Below are 17,909 nucleotides of genomic sequence, written 5' to 3'. Positions count from 1 at the left end.
AAGTATAGGTATGAAAATTAATAGTCTGGAAAAGTTCAGACACTGTTTGGACGATTTTCCCTTATCATAAAATAAATGAACGTGCTTTTTTGGTGTCACAGAGATTCACCAAAATATAAAGTACCTAAAATAACTTTATAATTTTTTTTAAATTAAGAACTTGAAATAAAATTATCCAAACTTATGAAAAAAAAAATGAAAAAATTGAAGAAGAGCGAGAAACTTCCATTTTCTTCATTCATTTTTTTCAATAACAAGACGTACATTACACGGATATGAGGTTGGTTATAATAGAAGGACCCCTCCTGCTCCTAAGAATATGGCCCATATAATTTTTTGAGAAGTTACGATACACACAGATGAATTGAGTGTGAAAACTTATTAATGCAGCTATGTTTTCAGTTTACTCTATACTCTATAATTTCTCTTCGTAACTTGAACGACGACGTATGTAAGTGTAGTATTATATGTGAGATTCTTGTTTTTTTTTCCTGATTATTCTGAGTTAGATTTCTTTGTAATACTACAATATAATGAATAAGGTGTCTTCGCTTCTACTAAAAAAAGTTAATAATTAATTTTCAGAGACAATCTGTTTAGAAATTATTTGATTAGTCGCAGATTTCATTTTGGTTACGTGCCTGCCAACTTTGGTCCTACAGTGATGAAATAATGTAGAGTTTGGTGTAAATGACCTAACCATCAACACTTAAAAAATGACATGAATTTCATCCACACGAAATGTTTCCTAAATTTATAATGGCAACATCTATAGATGGACACTAGGGGCCACATTGAGACAATAATTGACATTGTTTAGGTAAGGTAACCTTTTTATTTTTGGGCACGAACAAATCTAGGTGCTTGGGGTTGTAGATGCATAGGCTTCATAATTTGTTCAACAATAATTGATGAGGTTCATGCTGAGCGAGCGGGGATGAAATCAGCTGTCTCCAATTACATTATTTTCATTATGTTCTCATACATTCATTGGTCCACAAAGATTTTCTTAATCTTTTGTTCCATTTTTTATTCTTTGTGGACCAATGAATGCATGGAGACAGAATATGGATAGTGTATTGGGAACAACTGATTTCATCATGAGCGATAGACGACCTTCGTTGCACTGACTGAATTTTGGGTACGATCACGCCATTATCAATAAGCCTCATAACACTTGCACCAACATAAATGAATTGTCAGATTACATTAAATACACTTTTTAGTTATTAAAAAAAAGGAAAAAGTCACAAAGAGTACCCAAACTTAAACTTATTCTACACTTTGGTACCTCATCTTTTAAATAAATCATTTTGGTACCTCAACTTATGATCTCTATATAACACTTATACACACCGTTATTAACACCGTTAACTCAATTGTCACATTGCTTTTTCTATGGGTGTTTTCGTCCTTTTACATTTTCCCCTACCCTTATCAACGTCAATAAGGGGTTAGAGATATTATTTCCAGATTCTGGTAATATATATAAGGGATTATTTTCTTTCTCTTAATTCACATAGAAACAGATTGTACAATTACCAGAGATAATTCACGTAGAAACACTTGTACCTCACTATATTTGTTATTCACATGTACTCGTATTACTGTTAGTAGTGGTTCTTTATTTATGGGTGTTGGGGTGCTAGTCATAAATTGGGTTCTGATGTGCAGGGGAAAAAGTAGTTGAAGTACTTGCATTGAATTAAAATTGGGATGGAATATTCATTGCAAAAAGATGGAATTGATGAATATTTTGAATTTTGTTTTTCCTTGAATGAAATTGCAGCTTAACACATGGTCATTTTGGATTTTAACATTCATTTTGCTGACATTTGCAAGTGATCTGTTTAGTCTTGCAGTAAATCATGGAGGGAGGATTTATAGTCAAAGTTCAATGGCTTTAATTACTAGGCCAACGATTTAGGTTAAGTGCAGGGTCCAATTATATATTGGTATCGAATACCCAGTAATGAACCAGGGAGTGGGTATTTACCAATTACTAATGATGAGGATGCTGTTGACACGCTTCAATTTATTCCAAAGAACAGGAGGATATTGGAGGGAATATTGCAAAACATGAACAAACATTTTGGAGGGAGTTATAACTTTTGGAGGGAACTAGTTGATCTAGTGAAAACTATGAGATTTTTAGAGGGAAAACAATAAAGGACGAAAACACCCATAGAAAAAGTCTTGCGGCAATTGAGTTAACGGTGTTAGTAACGGCATGTATGAATGTTATATAGAAATCATAAGTTGAGGTACCAAAGTGTTTTTTTTTTAAGATGAGGTACCAAAGTGTAGAATGAGTTTAAGTTGAGGTACTCTTTGTGAACTTTTCCCTTAAAAAAAAATGTTGAGTATGAATATCAAGAGTTGAAATCATCTTATAAGTGTTGGGTCACTTGCACCGTCGGCGCATAGAAGAATTTTCACTCACACATTACAGGAAAAAAGAAAAGTTGATTTCTTTTTAATTATTTATACTAAGTATCAAGCACAACGGTTCGATATAATAAGAATACAGGCGTCACAATAAAGCTCGTTTTTCATTAGACCATTGCTGCCTTGTTTTCTTTCATCAGAGTCAGACATATATATATTTAGAGAAGCTAATTTTGTTGCTGGCAAATTAGCTAGTTTTGATCTAAAGGATAGAGATGTTGTCATGTTGCTATTTGGCATAACTGCCTCCCCCTTTTCGTGTCCGAAGCATTCTAGTTGAATCAGCTGGATAGGGGAGTAGTTAGGGGTTTTGTGTTGTAATTTATTTTCCTATTTTTTTGTAATAAAAAAAAAATAAAGCTTTTTTATTTATTTTTTATAACAGTTGGCAAACTTACATTTGGTCACTTTTTTTAGATAACTAATTCGAATCATATAATCACTAACTGACTTTTAAAAAGAAGGGAATTTTGCCCATCCAAAGTGATCAAATTTGAGAAATGCTGATGTTCACTTTTAACTGACTTTGATAGTTTAAAGTTGAAAGATGCAGAGATTTACTTTGATGCTATTGTCTTTTCTTATATTTAATCCTCAATGGTGTAATCGTCAAGGGTGTGATACACTAGTATTAAGAAGTAAATTTTAATTTCACGGTATTAACGAGTAAGGAAATTCTGTCTGAAATATGGGCAAATGAATAAGGAAACAGAAAAAATAAGACATTTTAATATATTTGAATTTCTCTTTTCCTCATTTCATATAAAACTTAATTAACTAATTTCTATCATTTATTGGAATATAACTTTCGAATATTACATTTCGATGAAGCCTGTGATCATAAAATTGTATTTTCTGTAGAGACTACAGACTTGGTGGGACATATTTCTTTACATATTCAATTGTAAAAGACCATATTAAAGTGTTCACCCATAAAAAAATAAAAAGGTATTTTAGAGGGGAAGGGTTCATGTTCATGTGGTTTTCTTCTTTAATTGTTTTAATGGGTCATTTTCTCAATAATCCTAGAAAGTTGTCACCTTCTAATTGGAGATGTGATAGTATAAACTATAAAATGGGTGATAGGAATGAAAAGGAAAGGTGAAGTGCTCAATCCATTGTTGGGTCCGCATGCGTAGAATTTACTCAGGGCACATGCCTTAATTAACTTTCCCTACTTTTTGGGTCAAAAGAGCAAATTTAGGGGTGTGGACAGACACAAGTACAATGATTACCAATTTTCGTTGGTGTCAGAAACCAATTACGTAAATATCAGACAGGGGAAATCCCTCCAGCCAATCACATCCATCCATTTACCGAGCCCTTAGATATCCACGTTCGCGAATCCCAAGGTCATTAGGACTACTGCCCTTCCCCAGGTCAAGGTGCGCCTCCCAGAGTCAACTTTTTTTCTTATTTAAATGTTTGACCGGGGCCTAATTACCAAACTGATGTTTCAGGTTGTTGCTAGTTCAAGTTTTGTACCATGCAAACTAACAGTTACAAATTATTATTGTTTGCATTGGTGGCTTTGCTTAGTTGCTTGATCTTTAATAAGGCATGCCTTCACCATCACCTTGTTTCATTTCACAAACTTAGACAGCAAGATTTGTAGTTTCAGACATAAAATTGTATTTTTTTGGAATTAGAAAATGGACTGTTGATGTCTAGTTAGTTAAATTTGTTAGTCGAAGAAACACTTTTTATTAAAATATAATAGTGACAGAAAAGAAACTCAATTTCAATCTTTTTCTATAAATAAATAAATATATATATATATGAATTGAAAAATAAGATTCAACTATTATCACTTCACTAAAAAATAAACTCACGACTCAAGAGACTTCTTATTTCATTTCTCAACAACTCCACATACTTTGTTTTCTCTTAAGATAAGCACCGATGCCAATAGCTTTAGTCTAAAGTCAAATATCTTTAAATGATAAAAACTTATATCAGTAGCCTGAGTCCAAAGTTATACTGTCTTCCCACCAAAGGATTGATGCGGTAGCATGAGCCAAAATTTTATGTTTACTTTTGAGGCAATGATTGATGCCAGTGGTGCTAGGGTAAGAATCCTAGAAATTGCAATCATCGAAACCGTTTAGGGTGCGATAGAAATTAAAAGACATCACCTAAGTAATTTAAGCTATTATATATTAGATTTGCTATTTTTAAAGGGAAGACAACAATGTATTAAGAATCAAAGTTACACTTGACATTCCACCATTTGTAGGGTGCGATAGAAAAAGATATCACCTAAGTAATTTAAGCTATTAGTAGTTAGTCGTTGGATACGTACGTGGATTGCTGATTGATTAGTGAGATAGTCGGTTAGGTGATTGTGGAGTCGCTGGTGAGGATTGTTAGTCAGTCGGTGAGGTTGTCAGTTAGATGGTTGTGAAGTCGTTGTTGAAGCAGGGTTGTCGTATGAAAGGGATGGTTGTTTTTTTTTTAATCATGTTTTCTAAAACACTTAAAGTAATTATTTATTGCTTTACAAAATGAAGAAATAAAAGTATGTGACATTTTTTGTTTTAAAAATTCATTTTTGAAAACACGTTTCACACTTATTTATATATGTAAAAGATAAACCACTGCAAGTGGCATAGTGGTTCTTGCCTAGTTGGGTGTGCTCCCCAACCTAGGTTCTAACTCCGAAACTGTCAAAGTGGCCAGACACTGTGCTGCAATGCACAGTTGGAGTATTTCACATGCGCCGAAGGGGTTTATCTTGGGCCTAGGAAGCCTTTAGGTTCCACTTGACAAAGTCAAAAAAAAAAATGTAAAAGATAAAAAATTGTTTCGCAAAACGTTATCAAACACATCCTAACAACTTGAGAAGCAATAAAATCAAACACGTACACCCTAAAGATTAAAAGGAATTTCAATGGTAAGAAAGTAAAAACATTAGTACATTAGTATTTAGGGTATAATTGCCCTTCACCCCGCACTTATCTTGGTTTGTGCTTTATAGTTTCTTTTCTAACATCTAGTAAAGTAATCCCACTAGCTTCCAAATGGTTGCACCTTTCTTTCCAATCTCCAATGACTCACTTCAGTACTCATGAAATGGATGCCTTTTCTTGTTACCATCTAAAAGATGAGAATACCAAAAGGGAAAGCTGAAGGTGGGGGAGTGTACTAGCTATGTAGCTAGTGTCACATTAGTGGGTTAGGCAAGTTCCATCCGCATATAAAGTCTTTTGTGGGGGGTAAGGGTAAGATAAAAGAAATGATTCATTTTCATTACATAACAACTAAATATACGTAATAAATTTATAAGTCGAAATTAAGACTTTTTATTTTTAAAGGAAGAAGAGACTAAATACTACTAGGCTGTAGTTCTAGACTAGAAGTTTTTACTGGATAAAACTATATAAAAAGGGATGGGAAAGTAGGTTATGAGTGTGTGAAGGTAAGAAATTTACCAAGTCCGATCCCACTAATGAGTAATGGCTAGATTTCTATTCACAAATTTAGAAAAGACAACTATTATGTAATGTGAAACCTTCTTCAAGAACATGGTTTATGCAAATTTCATCATAAAAAATCTGGCAATTTTCCCTGATAAGTATATATTTTGGTTTGTCCCTACTAATTGAACAAACACATAAAAACAATAGCTAAAGCAATATGAAAGAGAGAGAGAATTTGGATGATAGAGACAAATGTGCAATATCATTAACAATAGGGGCAACTATTAGAAATACAAAAAGATAACAGGGACCACTGGTGCAAAAATAATTAAATATCATATTAGTTGGCACAAAACGACAATAACAGTGATATGGGCACCTACTGGCTACTGCTAATGGTGCCTACCTCTTACATTTCAAAGAAAAGACTTTATAAATTTATTGTTGAAGACAAAAAACCAAATGCAAAGTTTAGACTAGAAGCTGAGGACAAAAAATATATGATTTTAAAAAATTGGAATATATGCAATTATATGGTGGATATTGCAGCAGCAAAACCAGACCTTCCATGCTGTGTAATGTGTATGGATGAGAGAGACAGCCATAGAGGTTGAAGTTAGATAGAAAAAGAGAGAGAGAGAGAGATTTGGAGGGGGTTTAAGAGAGGGTTTTAGGTCCACCAACTGGTAGTTAGAGATTGAGCTCCTTAACCAAACTCTTGATTCATCATCAATCAAAGTTCAAGTCTTTGAAACAAGGAAGGAGAAGAAGAAACAGAGATATCTGTAACAGAGCAGCAACAACTTGTTTTTTTTATCAAAGCAAAACTACCAAGAAAAGCTAAGAAACCCACCAAAGCCCAAAAATAGAAACCCAATTCTGGAAAAAGCAAAGTCATCATTTTCCTTGAGTGACTGACCGGGTGAAACTCTTCCCCTTTTCTCTGTTTTTCTTTATAGAGAGAGAAACGGACTCTGTTTCAGACTCTCTCTCTCTTCCTTTGTTTGTGCGTGTGAGTCTCACGTGGGGTTTTGATGCAGTAATGGATGGAGAATATGTATGATTGCAAAGAAGAGAGAGAGAGAGAGCAAAAGTGAAAAAACTCCCAAGCCCCTTTTGAATTATTACTCTTTCACTTGTTTTGTTGGGCAGAAAATACTCTGTTTCTTTGGTTGAATAAAAGACTTGTTCTTGGGATCGGAAAGTGTTTGGTTCTGAGAGGACTCTGTTTAAGCGATCCGGTGTTGTTCTCTAAGACTGACTTTCCTGTTCCCCCAAACATCCCACAACTGTTGCAGGTTTCCAGGTACCTTTTTTTTTATTCGACTATTTCTTTTCTGACTTTTACTCTTCAATATTTTCTTTTAGCTTCTTTATGTCTCAAATTTTTTTCTTCTATTTTTTGTTGTAGTTAATTGGTTTGGTTCTGTCTTTCTATTTTTTTAATATGATGATCCATTGTTCTTTTTTTTTTTTTGCCCTTCAATTTTCTTGTTGAGGCAATTGAGGCAAAGCTTTTTGTTTTTCATTCATTTTTTGTTGTTGTTAATTTTCTTTTGTGTGATCATGGTTTTGTTTTAGACTGGAAATTTCACTGTGTTGGGTTGATTTCTGATTTTGTTTGCATGAGATTTCTGGGTTGTTGTTGCTCATATATAGTATATACTTGGAAGATTGTCTACACCCATTCACTTATTGTAGTAAATGAAGAAATTGAGTAATTTCTCAACCTTTCTAGTGGTTATTAGTAATCGTTTAATTATTGGAAACTGAACTCCTCTCTTCTTTTTCATTTCCTTTAATAAAAAAGAGTAATTCATAAACCATGTTTCTCCCTTGGAATCTAAGAAATTCATATAAATTATTAGCTCTTGTTCGTTTTGCTTACAGTTAATTGATTGAATCAAAATATAGCTAATCATTTTTTTTGTTTTGTTCCCTGAGGATGGCTTGGGATCTACGTAGTATATTTTTGATGTTTGAGTAGTTTTTCTTCAAATACTGGTGAGAGTAAATTTATTAGCTTCTCAACTATAGTGTTAAGTACTAATTATGGGAACTTGTGCCCGTTGTCTGTTTTTCAGTTTTTGGGTTGAGTATGTGATCTGTGTCAATACAACTGGGCGAGAAGATTTCGAAGTTGAGACAAATATGGCAACTTATTATACTAATTCAAATAATCAAAAGGACGGTACGCCAATGCTCTATTCAAGGGAACCTTTAACTAGTTCATATCCAGAAACACCTGTTCTTCCTGGTAACATGATGATGTATATGAACTCGGGGTCATATTCGGATGCATTAGCTGGGAGTTCTCAGCAGCAAAACAACTGCATTGAAGTCGTTTCCTCAGTGGGGGCTTCGGATTCCAATACACAACAGCAGGATGTGTTATCACATCTTGGTGGCTCACGTATTGGAGAGCAAGGATTCAATGCATGGAGAGATGGTAGAAATGAGATGCTAGTTACGAATCCGATGGATGGTTCTGCAGCTATTCTTCATGGCGGACAGAACTTGCAAGGCCAGGGATTGTCCCTCAGCCTCTCATCAGGAATGCAAGTGCCTTCTATGTCATACCGGAATCCCAATATGGGTTTTGCTTCATTCTTAAGTCCTAATCCATCACTGTCAAGTGAGGGCAGGAATGGCTCTTTCAGAGATGACCAGCCAAGAAATGTCGAATATTTGCAACCTAGTTTTCTTGGAGGCAATGCGGATTCAAGTAAAGGGGATTTGTCTCCATATGGGATGTCGAGTATTGCAAGGAACATTCCCAATTCCAAGTATCTGAAAGCAGCACAACAACTGCTCGATGAAGTTGTCAACGTCCAGAAAGCACTGAAGCAGCATGACAGGGAGAAGAACGAAAGCACAAATGAGCATATGATGAAGAGTTTCAAGGAGGGTGATGATGGTTCAAAGAATGAGCTTGAAAGTGGAGAATCTTCAAACCCCCAAGAGTCCGCCAGTAATTCATCGTGTGAGCTTTCACATGCTGAGAAACAAGAGTTGCAAAACAAGATGACTAAGCTTCTGTCTATGTTAGATGAGGTATGAGCACTGCATTATAGTTTTATATCTCTTCTTGGGTTAGTTATTTGTTCAACTTGCTCATTTGATCACAATATTGTTCAACACCATAAAAGTATCTTTATTTTTAGCATGCAGTTATGGTTGCTTTTTTGCAGTTTTCTTCACTAGATTCCTACATCACCTGCCTTGATCACTGCTGATGTTTTTGTGTGATTAAGCAGGTGATATTATATTGTACACTTATCGTTAGTTTTGGCAGGAATTGTAATGCTTCCAGTATAACATTTTAACTGAGGGTTAGTGTTAGAAACCAACAGAAGAAGGGTATACAAGCGATGGTTGGTTTATCGGGTGGCACTGGTTTTAGGTTTTCTCACCACCTTTCCCTGTGTCAAATAGATTCGGGAAAGATGATTAGCCTAAAAATATTTGGTGTCTGTATCTGTTTAACAGTTGTTGTCAAAAGAAACTTATTCAGTCCAAATGAAGATGCCAATTAAGATGGTTGAATATCTGGTGCGACTGTGTTTCTCTTTTGTGGATAATTCTTTTTTCCTCTTTGTTATTGGAGATGAACAATTCACTAAGAAAACCAACAATCCCTCCCCCCCCCAAAAAAAAAAAAAAAAAAAAAAGATTCTGATGGACATTCAAGGTGCCTTGTATGCTGATGTACTTGTCCACAGTTATCAAAGTCGATTGTTGATGTGGGATGGAGGAATAAAACACATTGATTAGATTTCTTGGACAAGTTCCTACATTGACAATCGTTTGATGTGATAGGACATTATCAAGTTCCTTGATCAGTTCTCCTCATATAAGATTTCTGATGGTCTGGTCTCTTAGTTTAGCGGATTGTGAGAAGCAGCTTTTGTTACCTTAAAAAATTAACACAACCACATTTTTTCAAGGATTTTGTTGTGTATGCTTTGATCGTTGTGGACCTTTCTCATATTGGTACAGGAAATTCTCAAGTTGGGTATGGAATTCTAGTGGGAAGTTGTGGTCTTTTGGATTATTCTGAACATAATGGCTGAATCTATCCATTCTAGAAGTCTGGTATTCAAATATTTCACATGTGATAATTGTAATTGCTTTGTGGTTAAACCTTTCAAAGACTTTGAGAAGGAAGAGCTTGTTTCTTTCTTGTCACTAGTGACCACCCTTTTCGAGTATTATAACTACTATGTTGTGCTGGCTCTTGTCAATGATCTTTCACGCTGTTCTTCCTTTATTAAATCTTTTTTCCATAAACTACTTGACAAAGGTGTTACTAAAAAGATTTCACTAAATGCATGATGTATGCAGCATTAGTACCTTTTTGAAGTGTAGATATCTATGGAACTTGGCCATTTTTTAATTCTCTGCTCCTATATTAGTTATGTGACGGATTTGATTAATCCTTTTTAATTACGTTTATATCTTTAGCTATGGTATGTTAACATTTCTCATACATCAACTATTTTTACCAGTTTGAGGACTAATATTACTATTTTGAGGAGTCATATGGTAAACTAAGAAAATTTACCACTTTAAGGACTCATGTGGTAACTAAGAAAATTTACTACTTTAAGGACTCATGTTACTACTTTGAGGACTAATATTACTATTTTGAGGACTCATTTTACTACTTTTAAGGCAATTGTATGCATGTCATACGTAGAATTTTCCTTTTATTTATTATTTCTTCTATTCCTTTTTATGTTGTGAATTCATTCTAGAAAATTATTTTCATTCCACGTCACTCTTATCCATATGCCTACATAATATAAGGTTCTTATGAAAATTATGTGTATTTTTGATAACTCATATACATGACTTGTTCGATTACATCACTATATTGGAGCTCCTCTATTTTCCATGATGTGTAATTATGGTCACATTTCCATCATCACAGGTTGATAGAAGGTACAAACAATATTATCATCAGATGCAGATTGTGGTATCATCGTTTGATGCGATAGCAGGAAGTGGGGCAGCTAAACCATACACAGCAGTTGCTCTTCAAACTATTTCTCGCCACTTTCGATGCTTACGTGATGCAATCACAGGCCAGATACGAGCAACCCAAAAAAGCCTTGGGGAGCAAGGTACTTCAGGAAGCATTAAAGGGGTTGGAATTACTCGCCTCCGTTACGTGGATCAGCAGCTCAGGCAGCAGAGAGCCCTTCAGCAGCTTGGTATGATGCAGCAACATGCATGGAGGCCACAAAGAGGTCTGCCAGAAAGTTCTGTTTCGATTCTGCGAGCATGGCTGTTTGAGCATTTCCTTCATCCGTATGTCCTCTTGACTTCTACCTTTTTTCTCAATCTTTTTCATAATAATTTAATTATTTGAATATACTGGATTTCTTCACTTCAAAATCTAATATCTAATGTTGATATTTGCCAGCTATCCCAAGGATTCTGATAAGATCATGCTAGCAAGGCAGACAGGCTTGACCAGAAGTCAGGTAATGATGAAGTATTCGTACTATATGTAGCATTTTGCTTGCTAGACTAAGAGTTATGACTCACATACGTTACAGACTGACGGGGAATAGAATCATTTGTTTTTATCCACTTTGATCCTTGCTAACTTGCTAAATCAGGAGATCGAGGAAAATGTATAGTTTCAAGAGATACAAAGTGGAATTTAGTTTGAAAAAAAAAAAAAAAAAAAAAGGAGAGACATAGTTAGTTGGTAGAGAGTTTGCTGAAAATTATAGTCGATGGAGGAAAATGATAATTTAAAGAAATAACGGCACAGCAATAGAGGGAGAAGAATAGTGTTCTTTCGTTCTGGAGGTTCTTGCAGCACAGGCTGTAGACCATGGAAAATCAGTTAAGTGAGCGGAGGGAAATTTGAATATCAAAGCTTTCCTTGCAATGTCTTAAGGATGTGCGTGTTGCCGTTCTCAGGGGTTTTTGGTTATTCCCATTTTTTTTTTTTTTTGCCAAAAAGAGAGAAAAACAAAAATGTTGCCTATATTAAGGGTTAACGAGATACAAAGTGGAATTTAGTTTGAAAAAAAAAAAAAAAAAAAAAGGAGAGACATAGTTAGTTGGTAGAGAGTTTGCTGAAAATTATAGTCGATGGAGGAAAATGATAATTTAAAGAAATAACGGCACAGCAATAGAGGGAGAAGAATAGTGTTCTTTCGTTCTGGAGGTTCTTGCAGCACAGGCTGTAGACCATGGAAAATCAGTTAAGTGAGCGGAGGGAAATTTGAATATCAAAGCTTTCCTTGCAATGTCTTAAGGATGTGCGTGTTGCCGTTCTCAGGGGTTTTTGGTTATTCCCATTTTTTTTTTTTTTTGCCAAAAAGAGAGAAAAACAAAAATGTTGCCTATATTAAGGGTTAACGAAATAGCCAGGTCCTTTCTACAAATGTGACCCTAATTAAGTCATTACTTTCTTGTTACTTTCAGTGTTGGTGGATATGGTATTACCATATCAAGTTATTCAAAGAAGTTAGTTTTCACTGTTTATATTTCAATAAACATATAGCATCATAACATGTCAGTTTTTGAGTAAAAATGTTTTCATTATTGATGTAACTTGAGAACAAGAAGTTTATATATGTACTTTTCTATTTCGGCACAGGTCTCAAACTGGTTTATAAATGCACGGGTGCGTCTCTGGAAACCCATGGTTGAGGAGATGTACAAAGAAGAGGCTGGTGATGCTGAAATGGACTCTAATTCTTCATCTGAAAATGCACCCCAAACCAAAAAAGGTGAGAAGAGGACCTTGGAAGACGGAGGGGAAGATATGCAACCTAGTGCAAGTTCCACAGGCACTGATAGATGCAGCACGGGACAATTTATGGACTCCAAACCTGATCATTATGATGTGGAAATGGCTGGATCCACTGGGTCTGCCAGCTTCCAAAATGGGACTTGTCGTGAAGCTGAAGCTGAATTTGGGCTAGTGAAGCTTAGGCAGGGAGAAAGAACTGGCATGGATGAAAGTAGTTTCTTTACTGATGGAATGGTTCAGTCTGATAGGAGCAGCGAAAGGTTTATGGCTGCATACCACATGCCGGAGTTGGGGAGGTTTGGAAGTGGAAGCGGCGTGTCTCTAACATTGGGGTTGCAGCATTGTGATGGTGGTAACATTCCTATCTCTAGTGGGACTCCTCACAGTTTTGTTGCCATGAGAGATGATGATTTGTACAATGCAGCAGCCTCTTCCGTCGGGTCAGAGACCGCAGATTTCGACCAGCAGCACAGATTTGGTTCCTCCCATCTATTACGCGATTTCGTAGTGTGAAAGATGCTTCATTGCATATCCACATTGGTTCTGTTGATTCTTAGGGGGAGAAGACAAAAGATAGTGTTAGGGTTTTGACTTGCTTGCAAGTTTTGAAAGGAAAGACTGTTCTCCTCGAAACATAAAAGATACAGTTGTAATATATGAAGAACTTGATGAAGCTCAGCATATTTGTAAAGATAAGATGCATATTATTTGTTTAATTTGTGCAAGGGAAAATGTACAACCAATGCCGGCCAACTGTTGGTGATGGTATTGAAGAGAAAAAGAAAACAAGAAATTATATATAGTTTGTAATAATAAAGCTTCCTTGGAATTGTCTGACTGTTATTACAATATTGCCAAGTCTTTCAGTCCTATTATTCTCGTTCTGTTTTCCAACTTGACCATGCAGTAAAACCAAACCACCAGGGCACATTACTCGATAAGCCCTTATTAACTGCTTATTCTTCATTCTCTCAAAAAAAAAAAAAAAAAACGCCTATTTTTCAAAAACATTTACAATCCAATCATCAAGAAAAGTAATTGATGCATGATCGAATTTTGTACCCCAGAGGAATAGAGAACCAAACACCTCTAGTCCAAGGACATAAGAACAAAGCATGCTCGATAAACTCAGAAAATATCGTACAAATTGGACAGAGGAGAACGAGCAACCCTTCTTTTGAATAAACTAGAAAGATTTGCCCGTGCTTTGCTGCGGGATTTCATTTGTTTACATTGTATTCCATAATATTTTACATAAAGGGTTTGGTTTGTACAAAATGGAAATGTTCTGATTACAATGAATAAATTGGTGTGAAACTTGGTGTATCAGAAGTCTTTGACGGCTGCTATTCCTTGGATGCATTATCGAATGCTGCAAAAGATAGTGTTTATTAGAGGATTTCAGTAATAAAAAGTAGCGTTAAGAAACCAAGTAATGAATTTGGGAAGATATTGTTTTACATTCAAAGACTTTTTTTTTTTTTTTAATACAGTTACCACCTGCTTTCAAGTTCTCATAAGACCTGCTCTGGCTAAAACAGTACCATCTCTTTTAATTTCTTTAATTCAGTTAAATATAAATCTCTATCTTATTACATGTTAAGCAGTTGAGTAAGACACATAAGCCATAAACTAAATCCAGATGTAGACCTTCTCACTGCATCTATGATCCGTAGCGTATTCTATGAATCAATAGCAAATCATCCCCTAAATACAGTTATTGTTAAAACAATCAAAGGCTTATATTCTGATAAACAAATCAAAGTTAGTATGAAACATTAATTAGCAATATGGCCCAAAGCAGTGTGTTCACAATTCACCAAGAATGTGCACATTATCGATACAAATACTCAAAAGCTACCCACAAACAAATGAACTCCCTAAACAATTCGAAAGCAAAATTAAACTTAAAAACAAACCCATCCAAAACAAAACCAAAAAACAACAAAACAAAAAATAAAAATAACAACATAATAAAAAAAATAAAATAAAAAAATAAAAAACAAAAACAAAACATCAAACCATAACCACCAGAGCCCAATATACGCAGTGAACTTTCATTGAATTCAAACAAATATAAAACCAATGCTCATTTCAGATAGCAAATAACATAAGAAAATATACTCACTTCTTTTCCATCTCTTTGAATCAACTTGATCCAATTCATCTCCACGCAAAAAACATACTATTACATTTAGTCCCTCCAAACAATCTTTCCACTCGCTTCGTCCTACTCGAAGATGCCATCACTGCAGTGATACATATAATATAATCAAATTTTTTACAGCATTATATTCAATAACAAATCAACAGCACCAAAAAAACAGAAGCCTTTCTATTTTAAGGTCAGATCTGAAAAACCTAAAGAAAACAATAATGAAATTCACACACAAACCATAAAGGTAAATCCAGAGATATAATTAAATTAACAACAAAAATAAATAGAAAGTAACTGAACCTTGACTCAAGGGTTAATCAACTGAAGTTCGACTAACTTAGGAGGAGCTCTTTTGTTGGGCCTACACAGTAAAGCAAATAGAAGTGTCAAAGAATTTACGTTATGACCAAACTACAAACTAATAAAGTAAGCATCTTCGTTGTTTATGCCATAGCTGGCGTCTGCTATTATATTAAAGTGCAAACAATTTTTGTTGTGCATTTATATCTAAGCAGCTTCTTTTACCTTGTTTTCAATTATTCTAAGTTTCTAACTAATCAATCCCATGTACAATTGATCTAGGACTAAAGGCATAAGAATCTTTGTCAGTGTCATTATTGGCTCGACTTCAAAATATATAGATAAATATAGACAACCAACCTGAGAAAGATAATTGGAATGTCAGCAGCAGCAGCAGCTTCACAATTGACAACACCTCAAATGCTACCTAATCTGCATACAATAAATTCAATTCATAAAATGAAAACAGAAAAAATTATAACTCAATATGAAAAATAGTTGAGTGTATATATATATATATATATATATATATATATATATATATATATATATATATACATATACAGGCCCGTTCCAAAGCGGACGTCCGTACTTTGCTAAAGTGCGGACGGCGACGCAGCGGAGGCTTTCCAGGCGGCGACGGCGGCTCGGGGCTTGGCGGACGGAGGCCGGAGGCTTGGCGGACGGGTCTGGGCAGCGTTCGAGGTCGGAGGAGGTCCGAGTTGCAGGTTCTGGGCAGCAACCCGACCTGCAACTGCAGGTTTTCTGGGCAGCGCGGCAACGACGTCGGCGGCGACTCCACCGACTGCAGACCTCTCCGCCCGACCCCTGGCGTCCTTCCGGCAACCCCCGCCGCTCCGTCGCCCCCCGAGCCGAGCTGCAGCAGCGCCGTCCGCACTTTAACGAAAGTGCGGACGTCCTCTTTGGAACGCCTCCGTATATATATATATATATATATATATATATATATATATATATATATATATATATATATATATATATATATATATATATATATTCTGAGAGAACAAAATGATTGAACAATGGAATAGGACAAATCACATTAGTTAACAAATTAGGACATGTTACTGGAAGAAAGTAAACACCATTGTCCACAAAATCAGATTTCAATTTGAATGCAAGCCAACTTAGATTCCTAACATGAATAGTAGAAATAATATCAAATATTGATCAAATTAATGATGTATATGGTAGTTAACAAATGAAGTATGACATATTTTGTTAATACTAAAGCAGGTCTCGTTCAGGTTTTTTTTCATTCAACCAACTAAATGAATATGATCTTTATGGTCCATAGATGATTACACAGATTCAGAAGTACGAATATGATCAGAGGGAAGCACATAAAATTCAAACCAAAATGTGAATTGATTCATTAATAACTTTATTCAATCTCATACGTCTTTCACCAAAATCTAAACAAACGAAATGAGGAACGATCCAAAGCAATAAAGATTGAAACTTCAAGAACTCATATTATCAATTCAAAACCAACCACAACAAAAACTCTATCAAAACTATCTCCCTTTCACTATATATCATATCAAGATTGTAAACAACATCAGAATAGAAAAGCCCAAATATTCAACAGATCAAATCAAAAACTGATAACAATAACCCAGAAATTCGAAGGCAAATCGGCTCAGAAAGAACTAACCGCTGAGATGATGAGGTGACAATCCCCTTCCCTGAATCTCTCTCTCTCTCTCTCTCTATTTCACTCTAAAGATTTGGCTCAGTAACTCAGTAGAAGGGTGTACACTGGTGGGCTACGATTATTTGCTTGATGGATTTCTGCACTTTCTGTGGCAACCTGAAACAATCACCGAATTTCGGTATATATAGAGGCTCCATGCTCTATTCGATAGAGGCTTCTAGATGTTGATAGAGGGCTTTGTCGGTGGAATAGGTCGGCGTAAATAGAGGTTTCCAGATTTGCAGGTCGGTACACATGAATCCAAAAGCAAGGGCAAAAGCGACTTTTCAAGACCTTATGAATAGTAGTAACAGTACCCACCCAAACCGGCCTTTCGTATATAGTATAATTTGCCATAACCAGCAACTACATCAACACAAGCTTTCCGTAAAAAATGCTTTATCATTGCTCTACCTCAAAAGACCAAATTACCTTCCAAACCTTATTGGGGATGATACTTGACTGCAGAGAGGTTGTTTTATGTCAATATGAAATTTATGGTAATCAGACTTTACAGTATACACACCATTCTTATAAACGCTTCCTCTTCTGGCCATCAAGAATGGATTGGGATTTAATTTTAATAAGCATCGGCGGGATTCGAACCCAAGTGTCGGGTTACCACACCAGCAAGCTCTTACCAACTCGACCACCTGTGATGGTTATATGCGCACCATTCTTCTCATAGGGCCAGATTAGTCTATATATCTTGCTCCCAAACTCTTGAAATTGGGATAGATTCAATAGCCTTGCCTTCCATAATAGAAAAGAATGCCTGATAGGATCTAGATGCCAAGAAAATTCTCCCCAGTCAATGAGGCCACAAACTCTACCATAAGGTTCAGAGGGTCAAGAGCATTTCAGGTGAGTTCAAATGTGCAGGGGTGACTCATTGGTCCGAAAATGGAAAATAGTTAAGTTGGCAACTAGTTAAAGTATTGAAACTATGAAAAGAAGAAATTGACTCGAATTTTAATTGAAAATTTAAATGTGGCAGGGAGTCCTAATTTTCTAAAATGTAAACACTTGAAACCTTTATTGATGTTAATTAGCAGATTAAATTAAGCTTCTAAATTCCCCATGTTTTCG

The 17,909-nt window shown here is 35.4% G+C and overlaps 1 protein-coding gene and 1 long non-coding RNA gene across 3 annotated transcripts; one reads left to right on the top strand and one right to left on the bottom strand.

Annotated features, from left to right (window-relative positions):
* Positions 1-6,420: 6,420 nt before the first annotated feature.
* On the top strand, positions 6,421-13,488 carry LOC133738537 (BEL1-like homeodomain protein 6). The gene is made up of 6 exons (XM_062166093.1): positions 6,421-6,789; positions 6,908-7,173; positions 7,952-8,921; positions 10,801-11,180; positions 11,296-11,356; positions 12,490-13,488. Exons 3-6 carry the CDS (start codon positions 8,019-8,021, stop codon positions 13,156-13,158), a joined length of 2,013 nt encoding a protein of 670 aa, XP_062022077.1. The 5' UTR covers positions 6,421-6,789; positions 6,908-7,173; positions 7,952-8,018; the 3' UTR covers positions 13,159-13,488.
* Positions 13,489-13,748: 260 nt separating this feature from the next.
* Positions 13,749-17,016, bottom strand: LOC133738538 (uncharacterized). 2 transcript variants are annotated; one of them, XR_009860154.1, is made up of 5 exons: positions 16,743-17,016; positions 15,464-15,535; positions 15,104-15,164; positions 14,774-14,894; positions 13,749-14,017 (listed from the first exon to the last, which is right to left on the bottom strand). It is a non-coding gene; the product is annotated as an uncharacterized LOC133738538 (long non-coding RNA). The 2 variants fall into 2 exon arrangements; XR_009860153.1 differs by having other exon boundaries at positions 16,782-17,008.
* Between the last annotated feature and the right edge of the window lie 893 nt (positions 17,017-17,909).

This window comes from Rosa rugosa, chromosome 3 (genome assembly GCF_958449725.1).
Source record: "Rosa rugosa chromosome 3, drRosRugo1.1, whole genome shotgun sequence".
Classification (NCBI taxonomy): Eukaryota; Viridiplantae; Streptophyta; class Magnoliopsida; order Rosales; family Rosaceae; genus Rosa; species Rosa rugosa.
Note: the sequence above shows the minus strand (reverse complement) of the source record. Positions and strands in the feature narration are given on the sequence as shown.